The 24,708-nt window shown below is 36.8% G+C and overlaps 1 protein-coding gene across 3 annotated transcripts in view; it reads right to left on the bottom strand.

Moving 5' to 3' along the window:
• Nucleotides 1–4,482: 4,482 nt before the first annotated feature.
• The window catches only part of ZDHHC2 (zDHHC palmitoyltransferase 2), a 36,270-nt gene continuing 16,044 nt past the window's right edge, over nt 4,483–24,708 (bottom strand). The window contains exons 4-13 of one of the 3 annotated variants that reach the window (XM_005517694.3): nt 23,305–23,425; nt 22,335–22,404; nt 20,697–20,729; nt 15,834–15,954; nt 14,947–15,079; nt 12,913–13,039; nt 12,652–12,744; nt 11,466–11,575; nt 10,963–11,040; nt 4,483–8,107 (exon numbers count right to left, since the gene is read on the bottom strand). In XM_005517694.3, the coding sequence (XP_005517751.2) occupies nt 11,000–11,040; nt 11,466–11,575; nt 12,652–12,744; nt 12,913–13,039; nt 14,947–15,079; nt 15,834–15,954; nt 20,697–20,729; nt 22,335–22,404; nt 23,305–23,425 (849 nt within the window). In that variant the 3' untranslated portion in view covers nt 4,483–8,107; nt 10,963–10,999. Of the gene's footprint in view, nt 8,108–10,962; nt 11,041–11,465; nt 11,576–12,651; nt 12,745–12,912; nt 13,040–14,946; nt 15,080–15,833; nt 15,955–20,696; nt 20,730–22,334; nt 22,405–23,304; nt 23,426–24,708 lie in introns of those variants that run through there. The other 2 variants (XM_088056858.1, XR_015772761.1) reach the window with 2 other exon arrangements.

Below are 24,708 nucleotides of genomic sequence, written 5' to 3'. Positions count from 1 at the left end.
CAGACTGGTGGTTTTGTTGCAAAATTTTTCCTGGAATGTGATTATTTAGTCAGTTCAGCTCTGTTTTGTTAGGCATGATAGTTCTTTTCTACATGCTGATTTAGAGGCATCTAACTCACTGCTCCCTGACTGATTTCACATTGAGAGCAGAATTATGTTCATGAGTTTCCACTCATTTAATTCTTACTGTCCTGAGCTGGAAGAGGGGTGATTGCAATTTACTTCAAAGGCATCCTAATCCCATTAGTACTTTTATACCATTATGCATTAGATGATGGTGACTTCAGTTGTCTTTGGCTTTAAGATAGTGATGGTGAAAGCAGGATGAATTGTTACTGTGGCCTCCAGGGAAAGTTTGCGTAGACATGGAATGAAGAACTCCTGAAGTTTGATGCATTTGCTTTAAAGTAGCAGCTTTGCCTAAAGCATATGGATACAGCTATCTGGTTAACTTGAGCAGAATGACTCTTTGAAGGACTTTAATGGGTTTTTGTTTTGAAGTAGGTTTTTAATCGAGGATCAAAGGAAGGTTTTAGAGCCTTCTGAATATGTGCCTACAGTGAAAGTTCTAGTGCCGATGGGGATGTGCTTTTGAAGTGACTGCTGAGCATTCCATATGCTATGCTGTGCTGTGCTGTGCTTTGCTTTGCTTCCCATCATAGAATCATAGAATGGTTTGGGTTGAAAGGAACCTTAAAGATAATCTAGTTCCACCCCCCTTATTCTGGAGAGGGACAGACCGACCAGTATTTCACTTCAAAGAATTCTACTCTTGAGTTTTCTGCCAGTAACAAAAGCATTTTCAAAAGCCACTGGTCAGCATGAAACAGATTATGCTTTATTCTTGGGCTGATCACTGTGATCTGTCTGTTGAGAGTTGATTGCAGCTGGGGAGACATCTGTGCATCATTCATTTCCTCGAAAAAATTAGATTTAGTTTCCATTAAGGAGTGATTTAAATTGTGAATTGTAGAGATTATGAAAAAAGTAATTTCTTTTGTGTAGGACCATTATGTGTAAACTTCAGAGCCTGAAATGCGTTTCCAAGTGGCCAGCTTTAATTGCTTTTGCAAAAATTAATGTGCAGGCACAGTTCCAGCTGTCTAGACACGCACCTTTTTGTTCAGAGAGAATTCTCTTTCTAGGCCTCTGCTTTTCCCAGTCCATTTAAAATACACTGTTGTTGAGTAGGTTTGTCAGAAGAAATGCAGTATCAAGACCTGTTATATTTGATCTTTCTATTTTTAATCCACTTGTATTTTTGGCTTCTCGAGTCAGATGAGTGTTCCAGGAACCTTATGTTCTCTGTCACTATTTTTTTAATATAATTTTTATTTTAAGCATTTGGTTCCTTTCCTCATTGAAACTAGGCAAGAAGCATCCTTGAGATGGAGGAAAATAGGTCTGAAAGACATTCAGAGTATTTAAGGCTTTTTCCCCCATGAACTTGTTGATGACCTATCAACTCTGACATCAATACCTTTCTCTTACCTTTTCTGACTGGTTACTCCACGCTCAAGAATGGTCCATTCCCTTACTCTGAAAATCCAAGAAAAGTAGCAGGAAGCCTGCGTTCATGAACAAGGTGCTTCTGATTCAAGTCAAAACACAGAAAGGTGGAAGCAGGACATGTGACATTGTCTGAAGTGTGGATGAAGGGGCTGGTTTAGGAAAAGCAAAGTCTATCTGAAGTTGATTCTGGTGAGGGACAAGAAAAGCTTGTACAGGGACAGCAGGAGCAATATGACACTACTGCTAAATGGGGGCAGGAGACTAACTTAAAAAGGACATGTAAAAGGCCAAGCTACTTAATGTCTTTGCTTTGGTTTTTACTCTTAGGACCTGCCTTTAGGCATCCCAGGTCTCTGAGATGCCTAGCAAAGTCTGGAGTAAGGAAGACTTATCCTTGATGGAGGAAGATCATTAGGAATGTAAAAACAAACTGGACATAAAGTTCTGTTGTAAACTCCCAATTGGTTTTTCAACCTTGAATTAACTAGTAACTCACTTAAAAACCAATGTGCACTGAAAGAAAACACTTCTATACAAAAGCCATTTTTAGAACTTCCCTGGAAGCTTAATATTCTCATGTCAATGGATTTAGGGTGGTGTGAGTTTATTGCAGTTTATTAACCTGTAAAATAATTAAGTGGAATTTTAAACAAAACAGACTTCTCAAGATTTTTATATTACACCATGTCAGCGATGGCAAAGAAAGCCAAAAGCCTCCAGCAGAATTGTGGGTATTTGTCTAACTACTTAAAATTGAGTTTGAACAAAATCTCACAAAGAATAAATCCCAATTTTTACACAGTAAAATCAATTATCTCTGTGTACTTTTCTATTCATACCATGAAGTTATTCTCCTGGTATATCTGATGTTTAGTGCACTTTAACTGGTTCATGGGAGATGGTTTTATTTCCCTCTTCCATGAGGGTGCTTACTTGGTGTTCCCTCTTGCACTACCCTCACACAGGTAGTGAAATGAAGATGATTCTCCTGCATTATTTTAGCAGTCTTGGGTTGGGAATAAATCAGCCCATTCATGCCAGCTGTGAAGAGACTGGTGTTGTACTTCTGCCAGCACATATGAGGTATTATTTCTTGCCTCTGTTGCAGTAGAATTTTCTTGCCCAAGAGTGCTCTTTCCCATGCTCCTAAGACACTTGCCTCAGTTAACTGTGTTGGATAATGTGAGGGAGAACTGGAGAAAGGGGAAGGAAAGCCTTTTCCCTTCTCCATGTATGTTGGCAGCAGATGAACTTTTTAAGCTGCATTACAGAAAATGTGCTTTACTTTTTGTAGGACAGTGAAGCAGAGCTGGGGTTGCATTGCCTTTCTTTACTTCTCATCATGTAACAGCTGAGCTGGACAAGCTCCCCCTTCATTCTCGTTCCTCTGCGTGCTCTGGGGAATAGCTGTAGTATCAGTGATAGTGTTTTATATGAAGCTGATGATTTTTGCTATTATATCTATTTGAAATACCAGCCAGTTACATCCCTTGATGTGATGGAGAAAATAACTGGAAACAAGTTACTGTTGTTCAGGCTCTAAAAGTATGTGTGTTGTCTATTTTTGCCTTTATTACAGGAACTCTATAAGTGAACTAAGAATTGTTCTATTTTCAGATTAAAAAAAAAAAAAGGAAAGTGACTTCATAAACTGATGACTGTCAGGCAGTGTTGGGTATGTTCCAGTTATGCCAATCAGTTAAACTGTGAGCATGCAGAGGGGGAGAAAGGGGAGAAGGCTCACAGCACACTCTTCCAACTGCTGCAGTCAAGCTATTGGGACCATCTGCTTGAGATTACACTGATCTAGGATGAAGGATGTGATCAATGCCTCAAATACTGGATTTCAGGATGACTGAGTTACTGTATTTCAATGATGAATGATAACTTGGAGAAATGAAGGAATTACCTATATAGAATCAACTTTGGGAGGGAGAAAAATAAAGAGAATATAAGTGGTGATTGTACATGTCAAATGAAACTCTTCTAATCTGGACTTCTAGGGAAGGGAAGGAGAAGACAGAAAGATGATAAAAAATTAAAAGAAGGAACAATTGAAAAACTGCTGAGGGAACACAGCAAGGCTTTCCTTAGGTTATGTCAGATGTCACCTGCTGAAAGTTCAATCCCATAAGGCTGCTGCTTTTCCTATCCTACTGCAAGGTCACTGACAAGCAGGTGATAGATGGAAGTGAAGTAGGAATAAAGACATCCCACCACCCCCACTGCATAGCAGCACATACTTTTTTTAAATCTTGTTTTGGATGAGAATGTTTGTGTATGGTTCAATACCAATATTTTTGGAAGGGTTTTAAAAACAGGATGAGCTTGGACCATATACTGCAGGTTATGTCTGAAGTGGAAGAAATAAAAGCTGCTTTCACCTTTACATAACTGTTCCTGAAGTTTCAGAAGTCCCTAAGCCAAGTCTCACTCCTCTCTGCACAGGAGGTGGATCCAGCACTTTCCTAAGGAAGACTTAGGAAAGGGGAAAGTCAGACAGCTCTAAAGAATCTGGCCTGGCAGGGTGCAGAGAACCTTCATGAAGCAAAGCTGCTGTGGGTGACAGTCCTGGTTAGAAGCTTTCTTGTACATTCTCACTTCTATGGTATAGGGGGTTTAAGACAAACCTCCCCCACCCCCCTTTTTGGGGGGGGGGGAAACGACAAAATTTCACATTTTTGACCATCAACAGTACTCAAAGGAGTACTCAAAGCTGTCTGCTCTGCCAGCATAAAGGCATGGAGTGTTTCCCCCATGAAAGATAATAGAAGAACTAGTTCCTTTTCAACCTCTTTCAGTGTCAGTGCATTGTGAGGTAAACCTTGGAGAAGGGAAATACACCTAAAAAAGTCCAAAACTCTTGATGAAGGGGTAAGAGGGGACATTCATAGCAACTGGGTTGTTAGTGAAGCCCTAGTAGAGATGATCTGTTCAGATACACCATCACTAAAACTGCTGGTAGCGTGTCAATGACTGCTACGTACATGGCATGCTGAACATGAAGCATTTATTTATGTGAGCAATACATTAACAAGTGGTAAAGTTATACACTAAATTTATATAGAAATATATTTCCCCCCACCCCTCCACACACCAGTCAACTGAACCAGGGGAAGAACTCTCAGTCCAAATAATAATGAAAACCAGCTCCAGCACTCCACACACTGAGACAAACTTGTTTCCTTTCTGTAGTGTCCCTCACAAGAGATACTCAAGAACCATCTGTATTTCATACTGTGCAATATGCTCTAGGATGATCCTGCTTGAGCAGGGACCAGATAATCCCAGTGGTGTTACCTTCCAACCTCTGTGAGTTTGTGTTTCATTACCTGCCCAGCCACAGTCTACTAAAGAACTTTCAGTCTGTAACCTAAACTGGACAGTGTTTTTCTTCTCCATTTAAAGAACTAAAGTGCGTAACAGCAGCTGTATCTTAACTGCTCACAAAGATTGTGTTCCATTTTCATAACAAAAATAGTTCTCTGTGAAGACTTTGAGTACTCCATCACCAGTAGAGTATGTGTGGACTACTTCTGGTGCAGATGTTTTGGGTTTGTTCTAACCTACAAATAAAATAATTTTTTTACACATGTAGGGAGCTATGGTTCATATGACTGTTTACATATATACAAAATAAATTTAATTCTGTTGTCATTGGGACTTGGGCCCATCTGAGGAGTCTGCAGAACTCATCCAGTTTCCACTAGAGTTTGAAATGCAGTCATACCTCTAGACAAATATCAGGGATATTATTTTCTTTTTAGCAAAAAAGTAGATTAGTAACTGTACAGTAGGTAAAAAGCACTCCTTAAAAAAAATACAGAAATTACACAAAAGGCTGTAGTAAAGTGCCTAGCAAGAATATAAAGGACAGGAGAATCAGTGTAGGCAGACAAACAACATTGCATCCTTGCTACCCTGACTTCTTCACGAATTCTCCTGCATGCATTGTAACACTGACAATGGTCAGTATGTCAAAAAGAGAATTTTTACTTATTATAGAAAGTATTAGAGTTTAAAGCCAAGAGTACAGTCACATCATCAGAAATTATACTTTGGAGCATGATTAGCTCAATTTTGTCCATACTCTACACAGTGAGGACTGCCAGGAACCCTTAAAGCCTGCTGACAGTGCTGTGCATGGAGATACAGCTCATGCCCATCCAGAGAGCAGATGCAGCTACAGCCCTCTGGCTTAGATCTACTCAGTGTTTACTTCTGAGCTACCATCCTTTCTTTCTCCTCCCTTCATCAGTGTCTGTTTCCCATGCCTCCACCAGTTTTCTCTGAGGGGGACAGCCTCTGACTGCAACAAAACTGCAGATTATTTAGGGCTATTGTGCTTTCTGAGTATGACTTCTGAGATATGGAGAAGCCAGGCATTTCTTGATCCCTTATCCCTGTCCTTTCTCTACAATGATCCTCAGCCTTACTGAGAGATCTCAGAGCCCTGGACACAGAGACTGACATCTGTATTAGAGAGACCCATTTCCATGATGTGTTTTGCTGGGGAAGAAATCTTTTTATGTTTTTATGTATGTCTTTACATAAAAATATGGCGCAAGATACACTGAAGCTGAATTTCAACTTTCTACTTAGTATTTTTAAATGCATGCCCCATGAAAATCCACCCTGTGTTCACCTAACTGCATAAAAAACAAGACTCTACAAGATTGAGAACCTGAAGTGTTAAAAAATATATTTTCCCTCTCCCCCTTATCCCTTGACAAGTTTGCCTTTAAACAAACATGAATATGAGGTAAGCTGACAGAACAACACTGAATAAAGAGCTGCAAAAAATCTTTTGGTTACTAGATCTCTGCAGACATCATGTAAACTGTATGCTACCTTCATGCTAGTTTAAAAAAGGTGTTCTACATCAAGGGATCCACACTCTGGCACTTCTGGCAATAAACAGATGTTTTCAGGCTGGTAAAATTTTTAGATTTAAAAAAAAAAGTAAAATAAATACATTTTCCCTCACTAGAGAAAAAAAAAAAGCGCCACATTTTGCTACACCAGCTATCACTTAAGCTGCAAACCCAAGAAAGACAAATTTTGAAGTTACCTGCTGGTAGAAGAGTTAATAATAGTATCTTTTGCTTTCAGAATTATATCACTTAGTCCTGTTGCCAGTTCCATAAACAAATGACTAGCATCTTTATACTGTGAACCAACCTACTAAGTAACTCAGGTTTGATAACAGAAGCACTTTCCTCTTTCAACTGAACTGAGCATAGTCTGACAGATTTTCACCTTTCTTTTTAGAGTCCTCTTTTTATCTAGCCCCCTAGAAAGCATAACTAAGTTCCTCCTAAAGTTGTTTTCAGAATAGAAATTTGCATTTAAATGTAAACACTGATACCATAAATATAGTGTATACAAAAGGCACAAGACAATTAGATTTGTGTTGCTAAAACTTCCTTGACTTTGAAAGCCAAAAATGCCTCTTTTATTCTGGTCAGTAAACTGATCCTAAGAAAGCTGCTAGCTCCTAACTTAATTGAATGGGATTTCCTACGTGCAGCAGCTTGGCTTTTTGGTATTGCAATCAAAAGTCCATTGTCCTGTAAATGCAAATATCACAAGTTATAACAGTCTCCTTGACTGTACATGGTACTCAATAAGTTATTCAGTAAGAAAGGCAGTGTCTTGAAGAAAAAGTGAAGAAAGAAATCTGAGACAAATACTGATTAATAGGAAATTAGGAGCTTGAAAGACAATGGCCCTCGGTAAATACCTTTTGGATCTAAGTTCAGGGCCAACATTTGCTTCCCAAAGGGGTAAGAGCTCTAAATGGGACAATAAAATCCCATTTCATAGGACTATTCTGTGACACTTCCATCAAAATCCCCAGCTGGCCAATTTCATTTACATATTACCCATCTGAACACAGGCTTTTTATCACATTACCGAGGAGTGGCCCACTCTGGCATTCAATTAACCAAAGGATTCTTTTCCTTCTCAACAACTTTTCAAATTATTGGTAGTGCAGATCTGAGGGAAAACAGAGCTTTTACAATAATGTTTTCCAAAAAGTGTTCCAAAAATAGTCAAGACACTTAGGTCTTATCTTCAAAAATTGCTTATCAAGGGCTCAAAAGAAAATACAGTCCACCAAGCAATTAAACTATTCCTAATCAACACTGGCTGTTCTCCCCTCATAAAGCCAGTAGTGCAAAAATTTGATTTTAAAGTCAACTAACAACAATTTGAATTAAAAGACAGATTTTCAAAACCAAGCCAAGAACACGAACTGATAGTAAGGGGTCACATTTTTCTTGTGCTGAATATCAAAGTAAAACCAGCCATTGAACTTTTACAATTGTAAACGCAGACTTCTTTTTATCCACTTTCTGGTACTCAGTCATCCTTCACCATTCAAACCCAGTAATTTTAAGTTGAGACATCCTTTATATGGTTCAGAAGTAGTGTGTTTAGTTTCGTGTTTCAAGCAGTGACATGGAGACAGCTAATCATCTGTCAGTTTGTTTTCTGAGCACATCCATAGAGGAGCAGACAGGAGCAGCTGGCCAACAGGGCTGATATTTGGAAGAATGCATCTTCCTTCCAACAACAGCTTGTTCTTAAACTGGAACAGAATATTAATCACAAAACAAATGATTAGAATCAAAGAATGCTTAAAAATTATTGTAACAAGTCTCATGAACTTGAAGGGAAAAGTTACTAACAGCAGAGTAAAAACTCCCACCCTGAAGAGGAACCCAGTAAGACTGTTCATAGATATGCTATTAATCCACTTCAGAATGACAGTGATAAGTACTGACTACACAGCAAGCAGGCCACCAGCTTATAAAATGGCAAGAGCTATTTTTACAGTACTTTCAGATACCAACATAATTAAAAAACAATTCTCTATTACATTAGTGTAAACTACATCTGGCACTTTTGGTAATTAGTCCTCTGCTGAAATATGAAGGATTATAGGATATAGGATATTGAACAGATCCTTTGGTGGGACAGAAATTCTAATTCTAATACATTGGCAGGGGCTGCAGGCTGTATTTTTCATATCTAAGATGAAATTGCTTGTTTTTGTTGTAGTGACTTCAGCAGCTCTATTAGAAGTATTCTATTCAATTCCTAAGAAGAAATATAACTCATATATTGACAATAATGTAATGAAGTTAAATGCAAAGTAGCTAAAAGAAGTTTTTATATAAGGGTTCTTATTTCAGCAACTGTTTGTCACACATATGTCGACAGTAATCTATCTTTTTTGTTACTTTTCCAGAAAGTTTTAACTGCCACACAGAAATATCTCAGAGCTAAGGGTACATCCAATCTGGTGCTTATGCTCATGCCAGGGAATTGCCAGGCCTTAGTACCCTTCTGAAAGTGCATGAATCCAAGTGAGGCAAAACCAACTTCCAGGAGCCCCTTAATGTGACTTTAGACTTACTCTTTGGAACATAACTTCCTCTGAAAGTAGTCTCTCCTTAAAAAGCCACATTTCAAAACAGATGCTTCCAAAAAGAAAAAACAACCCCAAACAAAGCCCCCAAACCCCACAGAATGAAATAATCAGACTGCAAACACAACTCTTTCTCAGACTGGATTAAAAGAAGAAAAGAATTTAACAAGAGCACAAGATGTTTATCAAGCTAAACTGATGGGAAAACCCACCCACTTTTAACATCTTTAGAACAGTCACAGACCACGTTTGATATTCAGAGTAATCTGACTGACAAAGTTCCAATAAAATGTACACACACTCTTCAAAGAAATATTAAAGTTTAAAAGCTATTACTTAAGTGTTTTAATAAAGTGTAATAAAGTGTTAGGACTTCAGAAAGTAGAACTCCAACCTGATAAAACTATTTGCAATTAATGGTATTTCTGTAACAATCCAATAATCTGTTTCTTTGAAGTCTGTCTCCAGTATTTTACTCTTTAATTAGGGATGATACGTAAGACATTACACTAACTGAAGGTAAGTAATTCGGTCTTTTCCAGAAGCTGTTGTTTTGTTGAAAGAACTGATGGATTAAACAGTGTAGAAATGCAATATTTTACATTTTGAACGAAGGGTTTGAATGAGGAATTTATATTCTATTAAAATATCATACACAGAGCAGTGAAAATTGCAGACACCGAGTTTCCTGCACTCAGCTCTTTAACTCTGTTCATCTGACACCCACATTTTCAACACCTCTAACACTTCACATCATCATCAAGTTTGCAGATGTACCTATATCTGGAACTGTGTCTTCATCACTGAACACAAAACCAGAATGTAAGGGCCAAGAGGTTTTTAAATTTCTCTTGTGAACCAAACTGAACTTTAGGGGACTTTTTGGTACAAGGGCCCATCTGCTGGTATCTGTACACCTACTAGTTTTATAATCTGCCTTGACAGTGCAATACCATTCCCAATGGGCCTAGAAACAATCACTGCAGTTCCCTGATGACTTTTCATGCCTTTCATTTCTTCCATGAGGGACCACGAGCAAACTCACAGCCATGACAGCATGTCCAAGAATCATATCACACATAAATGAAGGACATTGACTTGAGACACATTTTCAGGATGACGGAAAAGGTCATCTTCCAGCAGCAGAGAAGAAATGACCTTGCTGGAACAGCTCCTCCATACCAATCATTTGGTATGCAGAAATTCTTAGGGTTGGAGTCAAACTTTTTATACAATTTTAAATACAAAATAATATAATTCTGTACGTTTTGGTGGAGTTAGCTATATTCAAGTACTAGAGTTAATGTGATGATTGTGCTCGTTCTCCACAACCCAGGAAAAGGTCAACTCCTGTTATGCACCTAACAGAATTTACTAGCTGCTTCTCAAACCTGCTTTCTGAGAAGTCTGTGTTGCAAGATATCAATGCAAGAAATCAAGAAAATCTCAGCAGTTTTTGACAACAGGTGATTACATGCTCAGGAAGTCACATGGACATCTTTTGTCTTCAGCAGGCAGCATGTTTTTACTATAAAATAGGATGCATCTCAGTACCTGACCACAGCAAGACACTAATAGCTTATATATTAGACTAAATCCTTTTTGCTTCATCATTTGATATACTGTTACCTGTTTTAGGAGACAAAGCTATGATCTTTGCATTCAGTGTTAAGAATCAGCCTAATTTTCAAACTTAGTGTTAGAAATATTGGCTGAACAGCTTGAATATTAACAATTTCAGTATATTTCTAAAGAACGGGAATAATAATAATAATAATAATAATAAGTCTATTACCTAAACACCAATGAGTATAAAGATCAAACTAACTTGCAAACATGACTCATCAAGAAATAGGTTTAGTTTAAAACTATGAATTGATGTGCTAATACACATAGTAAAAAAATTAATTGAAGAAAACAGATAGGAAGTGTTCTAGTAATTTTCTTTTGTGCATTCTTCAAATGGTAAGGATCATCGAATAAAATATTAAATACAGAGAATATTAACATACCTTTCCTTACATATTCAGATGTTTCTTTTAAGGGAAATTAGGTTTCATTTTCCATGGTTAATGCAGGATTACTCATACCTTAAAAGACAAAAAAATAGTATTCCCACAGGAAAAGGTTTCATGTCTATTTCAGCAAATAATACAACCTTGAATTAACAATCATTTTAATGTCATTACTCTAACACCAAGCCTAGTCCTGTCCCATGTCTATCACATAGCTTTTCACTAGCTGCAAATAGGTGTCACCTCTTTATAAGCAATTTGCTTCAAAAGGTGCCATCAGGCCTAGCTTAAAAAATAATTAGCACCTACTAGCATCAGTGTTCTGATATTCCTTGGCCAGGTTTAACTGCAGCTTGACACACAGAACTCCCTCCAAGCATGTATTTAAAAAAACCCTCATGAATTTTGGTTCATGAATACAAGCCATGTGACTGTGGTCACTGTTACACTATATCCTCCAAAACTAGTTTATACAGCACAAATCATTGCAGCCTCCTTACCAACTTTGCCCTTTTCAGCCTTTGCAGCAGTTTCTGACCAAGATGGTGTATCTGTAAGTAGGTGGCTCTGGGAATCACGCAATGGCTTTGCAGGAAACAGATGGTTCTCACTGTAGTGCCAATAAAAAGAACATTAGTGAACTGCAGTAATTTTTAATCATCTTACCATACGTTACAAACAGCTTGTCATACGCAGTATTTTCCTTACCTCACCTTGCTTCTTGTCTGATGAATCACTACTTTTTTATCATTACATACATTACACTGTAGTTGTCACAAGTGCAAGCACAATCTAAAAAGCACAGGGATTTTTAATTTGACAGCTATTTTGTAATAATACATGTACTTCAGCCCCAAATGCACTCTTACCTATATTCCTCTTCACTACAACAAACTTGACATGATAAATAGTGGAGAGAACATCTCCAAAATCTCTTTCCTAATGTAAGCTACAGAATGCTGGGATAAGATAAAACGTCAGTAAACAGCTAGCTGAAATGTCATATATTTCTTTTACGACTAAAAGATTGTCAGTATGATTCCGTAATCATTTCTTAGCCACTTATTCCCTATACTGATCGCATTTTCATTACATAAATGTTTCAAAAAAGATGCAATATGAATTTATTTAAAGGAGAATGTGCATATTTTTCACACTTTAAAGATGTCACGTCCATTAAGGATGAGAATTAATAAAACATGTTCTATTATCAGCAGAAACAACACTTAATATTCAGCTTCCTGCCCTTTGGCCCAAGTGCCATTAGGGATGATTCCCTTATATGAAGTAGCTTTCACCAGACAAGAAAAAGCAGGTGTCCCCCAAAAGCCATGCAAGGCTGATTTGTATCACAGGCAGACTGACTAACCATCTCATATGTATGCATAAAGAATACTGCTGATAGTGATTGTTAGGCAAGTGTGAAAAATTCAGGTCCTGGGATGCCACTGAACCGAGACAAAGCACCAGGGGGAAAAAACCCATCCCCCCTCATTTCCATAAATTTAAATATAAATCTGAGGATTACCTGATTTACAGCTTAACTGTTAAAATTTGACTTGGATTTATTAAAAGGATACTCTTCATTTGCTTGCCACATTTAAGTATGTTATACGTTGTTCTGTTTATGTGTGCACATGAAAAAAAAATCAACTATTTGAAATGGGTAACAAAAAAGCAGATTACTTTTTGGATGTTGAATTAAGTCCACCAGGTGTGGAAGCTTGCTCAGGATCCTGATTAACAAGGCAAGTTGGAAAGGAGCAACCATCCCCTAAACTGAAAAAGTCAGAATTAGTGTCATACATAAAAAAACCTCTCAACTTTGAAGAACTTTTTTTATTCTAGTATTACTATATCTTATTTCAAAAAACTAACCATCCCCCAAACTCTCAGGATCCTGGTTATTTAACAGCTTAAACAAATGAAGCATTTGGAACAGCATACCTTGAAAACACAGGCAGCAACCAGTACTTCTTCTCATCACCAAACACCTGCCTTAGGTTTTTGCTGAAGCCCAGGCTAAAGCCATTCTTATCTGTTCTGTGACGAAATATGGGAGCTCTGAATACCTCTTAAAATAAAAAGAGTAATTAGACCTCTTTGCAGATTAGCACGTTTAAGTCTCCCACCAGTACTTAGGGAATTGCTCTGTGGGTACCACCACCCAAGAGGAAAGGCTGAGAAATGTCACTGCCCAAATGACTGAGAACCTGAGAACGAGTGCACTCTTTGAAGCCAAAGTCAGTGCTACACAGGCACTGTGCGTGTGGAGCAAGTCCAATGGCTGAGTAAGGGTGGAGGTCACCCTCACCCTTCTCCCTCATCAAGGCAGGGAAGAGTGAGGAACTCAGTCTTTAAAAAAGCATATGTTTATATGAAGATTTCAGCATGTGACTATACCACAGATAGTGTTCAACAAAGAAAAACCTAAACAAAGGGTTTATTATAGAAAAAGTAATGTAAAAGAAGAAAAGGTTAACTTTAGTAGTAAGACTTTCACACACTGGGGTATGAAAATACTGTGTGTTTTTACCACTGCATTAAGAAACATTTTTGCTCATAGACCCAGATTATTCCCCCTGGCCATCCAACCTAAATTTCTGGAGAAGAGGGCTAAATATAGCTTCAAGTGTTGTAAAGTGCCTGAGGCAGAAATTTTACTCACCTTCCACCAAGCAACTGATAGCCATTTAATTCCATTAATTGGCTGTACATAGCAGGCAAGCTCTGATGGCCTGACAGCACAGGCCCCACAAAGCCTGTCAGAACCATGCTGAGACTGTCCTTCTGCAGTCAGACCTTAGCTATGAACTGCTGGAAATGACCTTCCACATGCAGTGTGCATTCATTTACAATGGGTTTTAAAGAAGGGGGAAGGGAAAATGGGGGCACCCTTTTAAATACCCCTATTAGGATAGGAAAAGAGCTCCCAGGATGATTTAAGCACAGTCACACTTAAAGCTATCATGGCTTCATTACCAAATTACTGAGTTTTTAGGGCTTCACATATTGAGCAATCTCCTAAAGTAAAATGGGAAGAGACACCCAGATCTTTTTGAGTAACTTAAGTAAGCAGGAAATATGTTACACCAGTATGGGATTCCATTTGTTTTGAAAACACTAAATGTTGAATTAGAAGTGCAATGTATTATGACTACCTCTGAACAAAGTTTTTGCATTAAAATTTTAAGATCAGTTTATAAACAGAAGGTCAATTTATTCTGTTCAAATTAGCATCTTTAATAAAACTTTTCTCTACTTAAACCTAGACAGAAATGAATACCAGTAAAAAATTGTTCAAAGTCAGTGATTTCTTAGAATAATGAAGAAACTCAAAAATCCTAGAGGAAATCTTGAAGTAAACAAGCTTTCTTCCAGTGATACAGATACCTATTTTCAAAGTTTTCCTTTAATCACCAAAATCATCATAAACAAATCCTAAGAGAACTGGGAAAAACAGGTTAATTCACTGGCCTCATTTAAATCAGCTTACATCAACACGAAAGTGTTTAGAGATTTAGAAATTTTAATGACTATATTGCAAATTGGCATTATTACTCTAGCATGCAGTAGAGAACAGGCACTTAAGTATTCTAGTCTTTATTTATGTATTAAGTTTTGTGATCAGACACATGTGCATTCAAGCATTACGTGTGCAAGCACGTAGTAGTCCATCTAACATTTATTAGAAATTTATCTTGATTTTATTTTAATTTCTTTAGTTTATTCAGTTTCTATTAACAAACTGTGGGCGGAAAGCAGCAAGAGGAAGAACATTAAATTTATTAATAACTTGGCCCTTTGGGGCAAGAGAGAAAGAGTCAAAATTTCCAGAAATCAGAAGAACTCAGGAGTCTTCTAACCAAGATCCAAGGAACCTGTGTAGAATTACCCACTTCCTCCACTACCCCCATGCATATAAGATACATTTATTATCTATTTTTTGCTGTCAAACATGGAAGCATTAAATTCACTTACCTAATGTAGATTTATTCTTGCTGACAAGCCAACAGTGATACCCAAAGAGAGAAGACAAACTGACAGAAAACATAGCTGCAGCAAAGAATAAAAACATGATGTGGAACTTGGCTTGAGTATCAGGAAGGCCATTCTAAAAATTAAAAAAAAAATGCCATTAGAATAGGGGAAATAGCTGTTTCATTTGATTATTAATCATCCTCTATTCAGCCAAATCAAATTCAGTACACAGACAAGTACACCACACAGCAAGAATATCAATAAATGGATTATACACATTCTATGTACAGACAGCCATGAAATTAGGTTGGTGACAGCATCTAAGTTAAAGAAATAGGTCCTTTTTTGAGAAACTGGAAATACTGAGAGCAAGGACCTGAAATTTAGGTCTGAACTTTGAAGTGTCTCTTAGAGGAGAATAATTTGTAAAAAATGAAGGCTATGATTATATATATAGGCTATACTTTTGTACATGACATTAGGAGATACCAGTTTATGAAGTAATGCCTTGGAATCACAGAACACCTTGGCTTGGAAGGGACCTTAACAATCATCTAGTTCCCAACGCCCCACCATGGACAGGGGCACCTTCAACCACACCAGGCTGCTCAAAGCCCCATCCAACCTGGCCTGGAACACTTCCAGGAATGGGGAATCAGTAACTTCTCTGAGCAACCTATTCCAGTCCTCACCACCCTCACAGTAAAAAATTCCTTCCTCATACCTCATCAATATCTGCTCTCTTTCAGCTTAAAGCCATTTCTCCTTGTCCTACCAATACATATCCTTGTAAAAATGATTTTTTGTAGGTCCCCTTAGAATCTGAGGTTTCTTGCACAGCAGTAACTTCACACACTTAAAGACAGTTTGTAGATCTAGGTACTTACTGTCCAAAACTTGATAAAGTACTGCAAATCTGTTGCAGCAATGAAAAGGCAATACAGTAGCGAGTAAGCCAAGAAGAGAAGAAAAAATTTGTAATTGGAGAATCCTACACAGTTGTTCACCCTGATAAAAACAAACAAAAAAACATGTAAAAATAAAATGTCATGAAAGTTTTCCTCGCTTTCATCCAACCAATTTAAATTCAACTTATTTACTCTAAAAAAATTTATACCAGCATGTAAACAATTTTTTACTTCCTATTTCTGATCCCGTAAGCTACTGGAATGGATTTAGTTTCAATCCTCAAATTAGCATAGTAACCCAAATCAAAACACCACCACCACAAAAAAGCCCAAAGAACTTTACCAGGTAACACCTCTTTCAACAGCTCACTGAAATCAAATTTTCACTTATGGTATGAAATTTGTTCTCATCATAGCTGATGTAAATGTGATTGCAGGTAGCTATTTTTTTTTAGTTTGCAGGTGTTACACCATTACGCATACTGCATGTCAACTGGGAGAGTAACATGCCAGGAACTGAAACTTGACTGAACTTTGTGAGAATAAAAGCAGTCTAATTTAATCCAGATCCTCCTTCATTAATCATACTATATACTTAAAACTTCCCATATTAAAAAACTTCTTAGTAAAATTCTCAAACCATGAGCATTCATAGGAGACTCCTAAAAATACGTATATTTACATCAAATAATGAGAGAAATGCTACTCTGGAATAGAAAACATTCCCTATCAGTGACAACATGACAGAGAATATCTAAAACATACCTAAATATTAAAATAAATTTCATTTTATCATTTTCACTTATGGGCCTTAAGATCACCTGTCTCCCATTTGTAAAGATTTTCATACATGATAATGAGCATCTAGTATACACTATGATGATGAGGGTGCATTTAGCACCCTTTAGTAGCTTCCCATTAGAGAAAACATATTAAGTATTATGAATTTTAGAGCTCTATTAAACAAATAATGATATTACACTCACCAAATGAAAAAATATTGGAGTGTTCCCCACGGGCACCTCATTGGTAAACTGCTTCCTCTTTTATTTGGCTGCATTGAGAAGCTAATCAAAGTTATCTTTGCACTAACCTTGACAGAACTCTTCATATGAGTTTAAAAAAACCTAACTGATTCTGCTGTCAGAAAGATCAGCCAAATAAGAGAAGACTATATCCATAAAGAAACTTGTGTATTGATAAATGATTCTCAACAAAAAAAAAATAAAAAAAAATAGAAGAATGTGTGGTGAGGCTCAACTTCAGCTTCCAGAAGTGCAGGACGAGTTACCACAATTATTCCCTTCTTTAGGGAGATGGTGATGGTTAATGGCAGAAGACATGCTAATCAGGTAAGGGTAAAATCTTAAAATAGCAAAGAAATTTTCATTGTACATTACTGTTACCCATTCTCAAGTTGGGTCAGAGTTTGTTCTAAATTTTGTTTAGACAAAACATAACACCTTGGTTAAACATAAATTTTGCACTGTCATTTAAACATGCAGCAATAGCTAAGCATTCATATTAACTACAGTTAAGCACTCACAACAGATTGATCTAATTAAGAAAAGATATATTTCTAAGCTCATCATTATTCTTATCGAAAAAATATAAAATTCTCCACAGTGAAGTGGGTTTTTTCATTATGTATGTCCAATTCCATGATAAACTGCAAGCAATTCTGGTTCAAGTTTTCTACAATAATCCTACTTTCCTTTCATGCTACTTATTTTTGAGCTTTCTTACTTAAGACACTGCTTGATGTGAGAAAAGAAATATCAAGTGAAATGTTATTCCCCGAAGATGAAGTGTTTTGAATCTAAGATAGATTTACTTCTGTTGTTTTGCACGTGGCAAATGGAACATGATACTCATGTCAAAATAAACTTGCATAAATTATTATGCTCCCTTTTGACAAGGCCCCAGAGAGGTGTCACTGCAGAGGTGTCACTGGAAAAAAATAGTTCCTCAGAAGATTGAAGAGAAAGTAAACACCAAGGTTTTGTAATTGTATTGTTTGAGCATGCAGCATCAAATCTTAAACCTCAAGAACAGTGGTTAGATTTGAAGTCTAACATTTCTAAGAAAAACAGATAAATATACCAGCAAATGGCTAAATAATGGTATGTTATTGCAGCAAAACATTCATACAGTCAGAACAGTCCAGAATAACAATTTGGATTACAGCTAGCATTTTAAACACTCCATTTTCAAGTACAAAAAGTATATGTATTATTCCTGTCTGAGGGGTTAGTTTACTGAAAATGGCAGGCAAAGAAATAATTTGCAAGGCATTGAAGGTGATGCAACCCAGTTAACAAAAAGCATCACAGAATCCAGGAAATGCTAACTATTTGGATTACTCAAAAGATGAAGGAGAGATGTTTTGAGTTATTCCTAAGGTAGTTCCTAAGCGCACCTTGTTAGTACTAAGAGTGATATATACAAACAGTATTTTTGGTGATGCCTCAAGCCATTGGTACCCACCTCCAGCTCCATTTGTACGCAGTGAATAGCAGCAGCACTAGAAATCACCAATGCATCACTTACACATTTCAGAGCAGTTAGTGGCAGTTAGCATTAAATATTTCTGTTTATCACAGTGTTCCCATTAGCACAAGAGTGACAGCCAAAACAAAGACTCACAGAGAGCAGAAGACAGCTGACTTGGGGCTAGGACATGACAACCTCTCATTACCTCTGCCTTCTAAAAGCTTCGTCTTACTTTCCATAGGTTATTTTTACTCCTCCTCTCTCCAGAAATCCTTCTCCTGGCAGAATATTAAATTAGAGCTAGCTCTCATTGCTGTTTCCCTGATCTCCCTCCTTAAGCTTCACCTGAGTTCTTTCCCTCTTCCTTCCCACCCAATTTGCTCCCATCAAAAAATCACAACATGAAAAGCAAAGCAAAACCTAGTGATGTTCAGAGAGGCTAAAACCCATCCATTATATTGAATTGCACCCTTACTTTTGTTGGCAAGATAGTCATATATATTTTCCTAAGAACCTTCAAACATGGGTCTTTACAGGAAACTATAAAGCTTGATCAGCACATCTGCAGTATTTCAAAATTTTTTCATCTTTTCCACAGTTACTTTCTTCAGGGTGAGCAAGGAACTGTGCACATCTGCTCAAATTAGGAAAAAATGCACAATACCTCTTTTTCTACTGCAAAAGGAACATCTCTCCAGGAAGTATTACACATCTTTCAATTACCTTCTCTATTTTATTTTAGTTTTTGCACCCATTGCTTATTAGATTAAAACCAATGAGCAGTGTGCATACTCTCTCAAACTGGGTATGTTTATGTTGTTAGATTAAAAAGAGTGCAAACATGTATAGTAAGCAAACAATACTGAGAGGAAAACAGTATTTCTAGAAGTTTCTGCTCTAGTGAAATAACACTTCACTGTCCCTTTATACAAAACCTAAGTAGTGTTTATGATTTGTTATTTGATACAATGGATTTTTATTCTGAAATCGAAGCTAACATGAAGAACATTTTCATGTAAATGTCAAGACAGAAAAACACAAAACTCCCAAAGAGACCACAAACCTTATAAGAAGTGTTTATAATACTGAGTATTACTAGTCATATCAAGACTTTTCACTGCTATTTTGCCAGGAATAGCCTAGCAACTGTTTTTCTTAGAGCTTTCAACAAGGCAGCTATTAAAAAGCTGAAAAAAGGAAACTGTCTTTTTTGTTCTAAGAAATTTGTTCCACATTCAATAGTTTTACCTGTTTGCTTTGTTGCAGCCTTGTTTGTGGGTTTTTTTAAGAAGCAGACTACTAACACTGAACATGATAAATTTTCACATGCTCATTATCCCTACAGCAAAAAAACTCTACCCTACACAAATAACTATTTCTTTCAATTGTATCCATCATGTAGAAGCAAAAGAGGATGAGATGCTTCAAATCAAATTACATTATGGCAGATGCTGTAGTCAGGACCAAGAGAAACAGGTGGAACCCAGCACCCACCCGTGCTCCAGGACAAAGCCTCCTCTTTCCTGGAATTTGATATAAGAAAGTGTCAAAACAACTGCTTAGAACCATCTACCATTCAGTTTGTCCAACACAGAGGATTCTACTTTTCTGATAATTTTATATGGTGAAGAACTCCCTTGTACCACTCAATCCTCTAAACTTGGACCTTACTAAGCAACTATCTTCAATAATTTCTGTGAGATACATCTGCCAAATCGACATAAAACTAATTATACACCCTGTCTATTGACTGGTTCCAAGGGTTGCTAAGAAAAGACAGGAGAACAAAATCACTGTGTGGGCTGACACAGAAGCAAAACAAGGGAGAGTGGGAGGCAGAGAGGAGAAAGAATGAAAGAAAACAAAGAACCCATAAAACTCAAAGTGGTAACTTGGTGTTTCCAGCAAGCCCACTTCAGCTGTCCTGGGAGCTTCGGTAAAAGGAACCAGGCACAGCCTTGCTCTTGCATTTTAAACCTAGGATAGCACCTCACACTTCAATGCACCTCACACTTCAACTAAGGCACAGTAATATTCAATCTCTATGAAGAAAAGATGCAGTTCTTAAAAGAAGTTCTCACTGATCTGAAGTAGACTAAAGAAGACTTCATTCATACTTGTTAAAACATAAAGAGGTACCAAGCAAAATGATAAATTAACAAATTCTTTCTGTACACCGTAACTAGGAAAAGAGGACATACAGTAAATAACACCAACAGTTCTGCAAGACCAGTAACCTCACACATTCCTAACTCTAGGAAGGCTAAAGCATCATCATCATGGCAGGCCCCACAAAAGTGTATTTTACCAAATCTGAACATAAGAAAAGAAAACCAATAGTACACTCACCAAGGGCAGTGATGATCCATTTTCAAAATGCATCTTGAAAAAGCCCCAGCAGAATTCCAAGCATCACCAAAAGACAGAAGAAAAAAAAAATTGTCAGAAGCAAAGTAACATGCCAGATTTAAAATATTTATGTACAGATTCAGAATTACCCATATTTCCTATATGGTATTTAATGTATTTAATAAATACATCTATTTTAAATTCACATAATACAGTTTACCTGCAAGGGAACTGCAGAACTGGCAGATAAGCCAAACTGAAAACATTTGATATGTCAAGAACTTATGATGTAAGAAAATGCAATCTATAGGATTTGGTCAACTTTAGCATTTGGTCCTCAATCTGAATAGGATTTTCAACTACTGTTTATTTTCTGGCAGAGCCTTAGAAACTGGGCTAATTCAATTATTATGTAGTCATACAACTAAATATATTTCCAAGAACATGGTCTGTTTCTATAGAAATATATACATCTTTCTATGCAAATAGACAAGGTTTTTAAGGGCTTACCTTGTATGAAAAATCCCAATCACTTTTGCAATTAATCACTCTCCGTTAACAAAATGTTCACAAGAAAATCAGATATGATTGAAATGAGGAAATTTTGGTAATGTAAGGACAAAATAAAGGTATTCTACAAAACATGTTAACTAATTGCATCCTGCAAATTTCGCTCACATTTTTTAGGATAACAAGTCACCTTTTTTCTTCACTAGAACCCCACATGACAATGTTCCTATCTTACACTGCAACCACCATTTCATACAACACAACCAACATGCTCTTCCTGCCTCAACTCCATCTCTCTTTCAGTGCCTCTGCTGCCTTCCTGGACAAAACAATGTCTTCTCCAACTCACAATCGTGTTGGAACCTTTGATGAGCTGAAGAGTATTTGGAAAAGCCTTAAAGCTAAGAATAAATCGCCCTCTGAAGAAATGTCCTCTCAAAGTTAGATACATAAAGTATGGGGGGGCAAGAGTGAAGAAACACACAGACATCCAAGCTAACTGGAGAAGGGTCAGAGAGAACAGCCAAAAGAAAGATTAAATCACAAAGCAATCAGACCTCTGGAGAGTATGGATAAGAACTTCCTTTTGTGTGAGACAAACAAGAACTTAATTTTAATTTTATGGCCTCAGTTAGAAAAGGGAAAATGCTTGCCTGTTTTTATTTTAAACAAAAGTAACCTGCAAGTTATCCAGTAAAAAATAGGATATTAAGTTTATTACCTCGGGTAAGATGTAAGTGATATCATGATTAGATTGAGATGGATAGTGATGTGTATTCAGATTCTAACAAAAAAAGCACATTTTTTTTAATCAGCTATTTTTGGTTACATTCTTACAGAAAATTCTTTAATAGTATTTATAATTTTTAACCATTATGTAAAGAATGTGTAAGACCATGTAATCCAAGCTGGCATTAAGTAAGTCATGAAATGAATTAGACTAAGCTATAGACTTTCTTAGAAATAAGTGAATAAAAACTAAACCAAAGAAAAAGAAAAGGGGAAAAAAGTGGATCTGCCAAAATATGAAGCCTGAAAAATCTATTCATAAAAAATAAAAGCTTCTGTGCTAAGAAAGAAAAATAGCTTAATTCAAAAAAAAATCCCTTATTTAAAAAATATTCTTACTTGTCGCATACTGAACAGTGATGGCAACGATCTGGTTTTACAAGATGGCATCTGTCACAGTATCTGATTGCTAAAGAAAAAAGTTCCAAGATTAGATTTCAATGTACAGTTACACATTTTGATTTCTGAAGTCTGTGCAGAAGCAAATACTATCAGCTCAGCCCAGCAGAACCCCCAGGAAGGCATTTCAGCATGATCACAGTCAGTTGCAAATACCAAAGCATTCTTCAACCACTTGCAATGCTGAATCTATCAGACCCCAAAAAGCTCAGTTTTTGCAATCTCTGCTAATCATAATAATCTTTTTTTTTGTTTTCCAAGCCTTTTAGCTCTGCAAAACAACTAACCAACAAAACCCACAAAAACCTCACTAGACTGGAAAAATGTTAAAGTCTGTTCAACAATATAGCTATTTTAAGCTATTATTCTAAAAGCTTTAATTTATTATGTGAGATTATCTCTTGGATTTGCTTAGCTAGCCAGCATTCAAAACCTGACAATATGAGTAGGGCTAGATTAACTCTTAGTTTGGAAGATCTTTTTTCTTGCAACTTAACAACCAACAAGTAAAAGTAACTGTTTCTTACTGTGATCTATCTAGCTAGACATGACATGCAGATAGTGATTCTGTTTCTATTTTTTAACTTATGATAAATGACTACAGTCTCTTCAGCAATTTGTTAGTATCACAAGCTAATTGTTAATATCAATTTGAAAATAAAAGCAAGTAATTGTCAATCCACTTTAAAATCCTATATTGTATGCTGCAATTACCTCCCAACAATCTTTATACACTGAATAAATGTAGCTGCACAAAGCTAAATTAAATTTCATGGAACACTTTGTTATTTTATGAAATATGAAAAACACTTCTTCCCTCCTATCCAGACCCTTGAAAACTCTTTTTTTAATTACTTTAACTAGTACATCAAGACACCTGCCTTTGTTAGGCTCCTGAACATCTATTTACCTCCAGACATTGTCCGTGTGTAGATCGGAAGATCCTTGGCTGCCCGTCTTAGGACTTCTTGCTGGGATTCACCTCTAGGCTCCCTCTCTAGGGACTCCTTGTCTGAATATGATAGGTGAAACTGGAATAATTTTTAAAATGAAAGAAATATTAGCAAATTCCAAGTTAAATATGTAACTGTAGATGTATAAAGAGGAATAAATATTCATTATCTAAAGATGGATTAGCAATGTGTACAGGGTATTACAGCAAATAACCCAGTGTGTTCCCACGATAACTAATTTATTTTAAGGTGACTAAAGACCAAATTAACTTCTGATTTGGTATTGATGCAATGATGAATGCTTCAAGAAGTATTAAGCAACATTCTTCAAGAGAAATATCAAGATCTTATCACTCCTGTGAAAGGCCAGTCAATTTACTTCTGCAATGGTAAATATTAACTAGTGAATATAACCTAGGGATGTCAGTGTTTAACTGAAAGAAAATACACTACTAGTAATAGCAGAAAAAAAGGCTTTAGTTCTCCTCTGGTGTCTGGCATTTTTCCTTTTATTCTTTGTCACTGCTGTTCTCTTCATGCAGGTGTTAGGATATGCTTTTACTTTAGAGACTGGCAGAGAGAAGGAAGAGATGTCTCTTGTATGGCAAAATAACCATATCTTGAATATCTTCCTGAATAAAATGCCAGCTTCTGTCACTGCCCAAAACAATAACAAACATGGCTTTAGCAAGTGCTGAAAAAGTAAGAATTACTGAAAGAGATGCTTAGTACACATGAAGTAGTACAAATTTCTTAAACTCTGAAGTCCTCTGCAACACAGCAACATAGCCAGCTTTGTCACTGTAGCTTCTAGAAACAGCCAGAAGTCTTTGCTATCTTTATCAGAGAAAGATGATACAAAATCACCTTTGAAAAGAAGGCCATATTTGGCAGGAAGAGATGTCTCCATCCTGTGCCAGAAACAGAAGCCCTCTGCACAGCATTTATGTTTACAGGAAGGCTAGTCATTACAATAATATTGATTTCTTTTTTCCTAAAAGAAAGTGTTGCATATAAAATAGGAAAGCAGACAGAAACATGCAGTTAGGAGCCAATTCTCACTTCCACGGAGAAGGAACCACTCCACCCTTCCTGACAAAGCCCACAGTCAAGCTGGATATTCACTGTTTAACTTGAGTTTCTCAGGTCAGCTCTTTTTTTTCCCTTGCAAGAACACTTACCAACATCTGAGTTGATTTATATCGGGATACTTAAGATTTCTCACTGCAGAAACTTAGTTTAGAATACTTTTTTTTTAATGCTCATTTGATATAAACTGAGCTACTGTTCCATTTTTCTTTATAGCTCCTCAGAGTAGTCCTACATCTAAAACCCTCATGCCTGGGTAACCATTTCCACTC

This window comes from Pseudopodoces humilis, chromosome 6 (genome assembly GCF_049639895.1).
Source record: "Pseudopodoces humilis isolate 2021_Gansu_Grassland_sample_001 chromosome 6, ASM4963989v1, whole genome shotgun sequence".
NCBI classification, from domain to species: Eukaryota; Metazoa; Chordata; class Aves; order Passeriformes; family Paridae; genus Pseudopodoces; species Pseudopodoces humilis.
The sequence above is the reverse complement of the archived record's forward strand: the minus strand, read 5'-3'. Positions and strand labels throughout refer to the sequence as shown.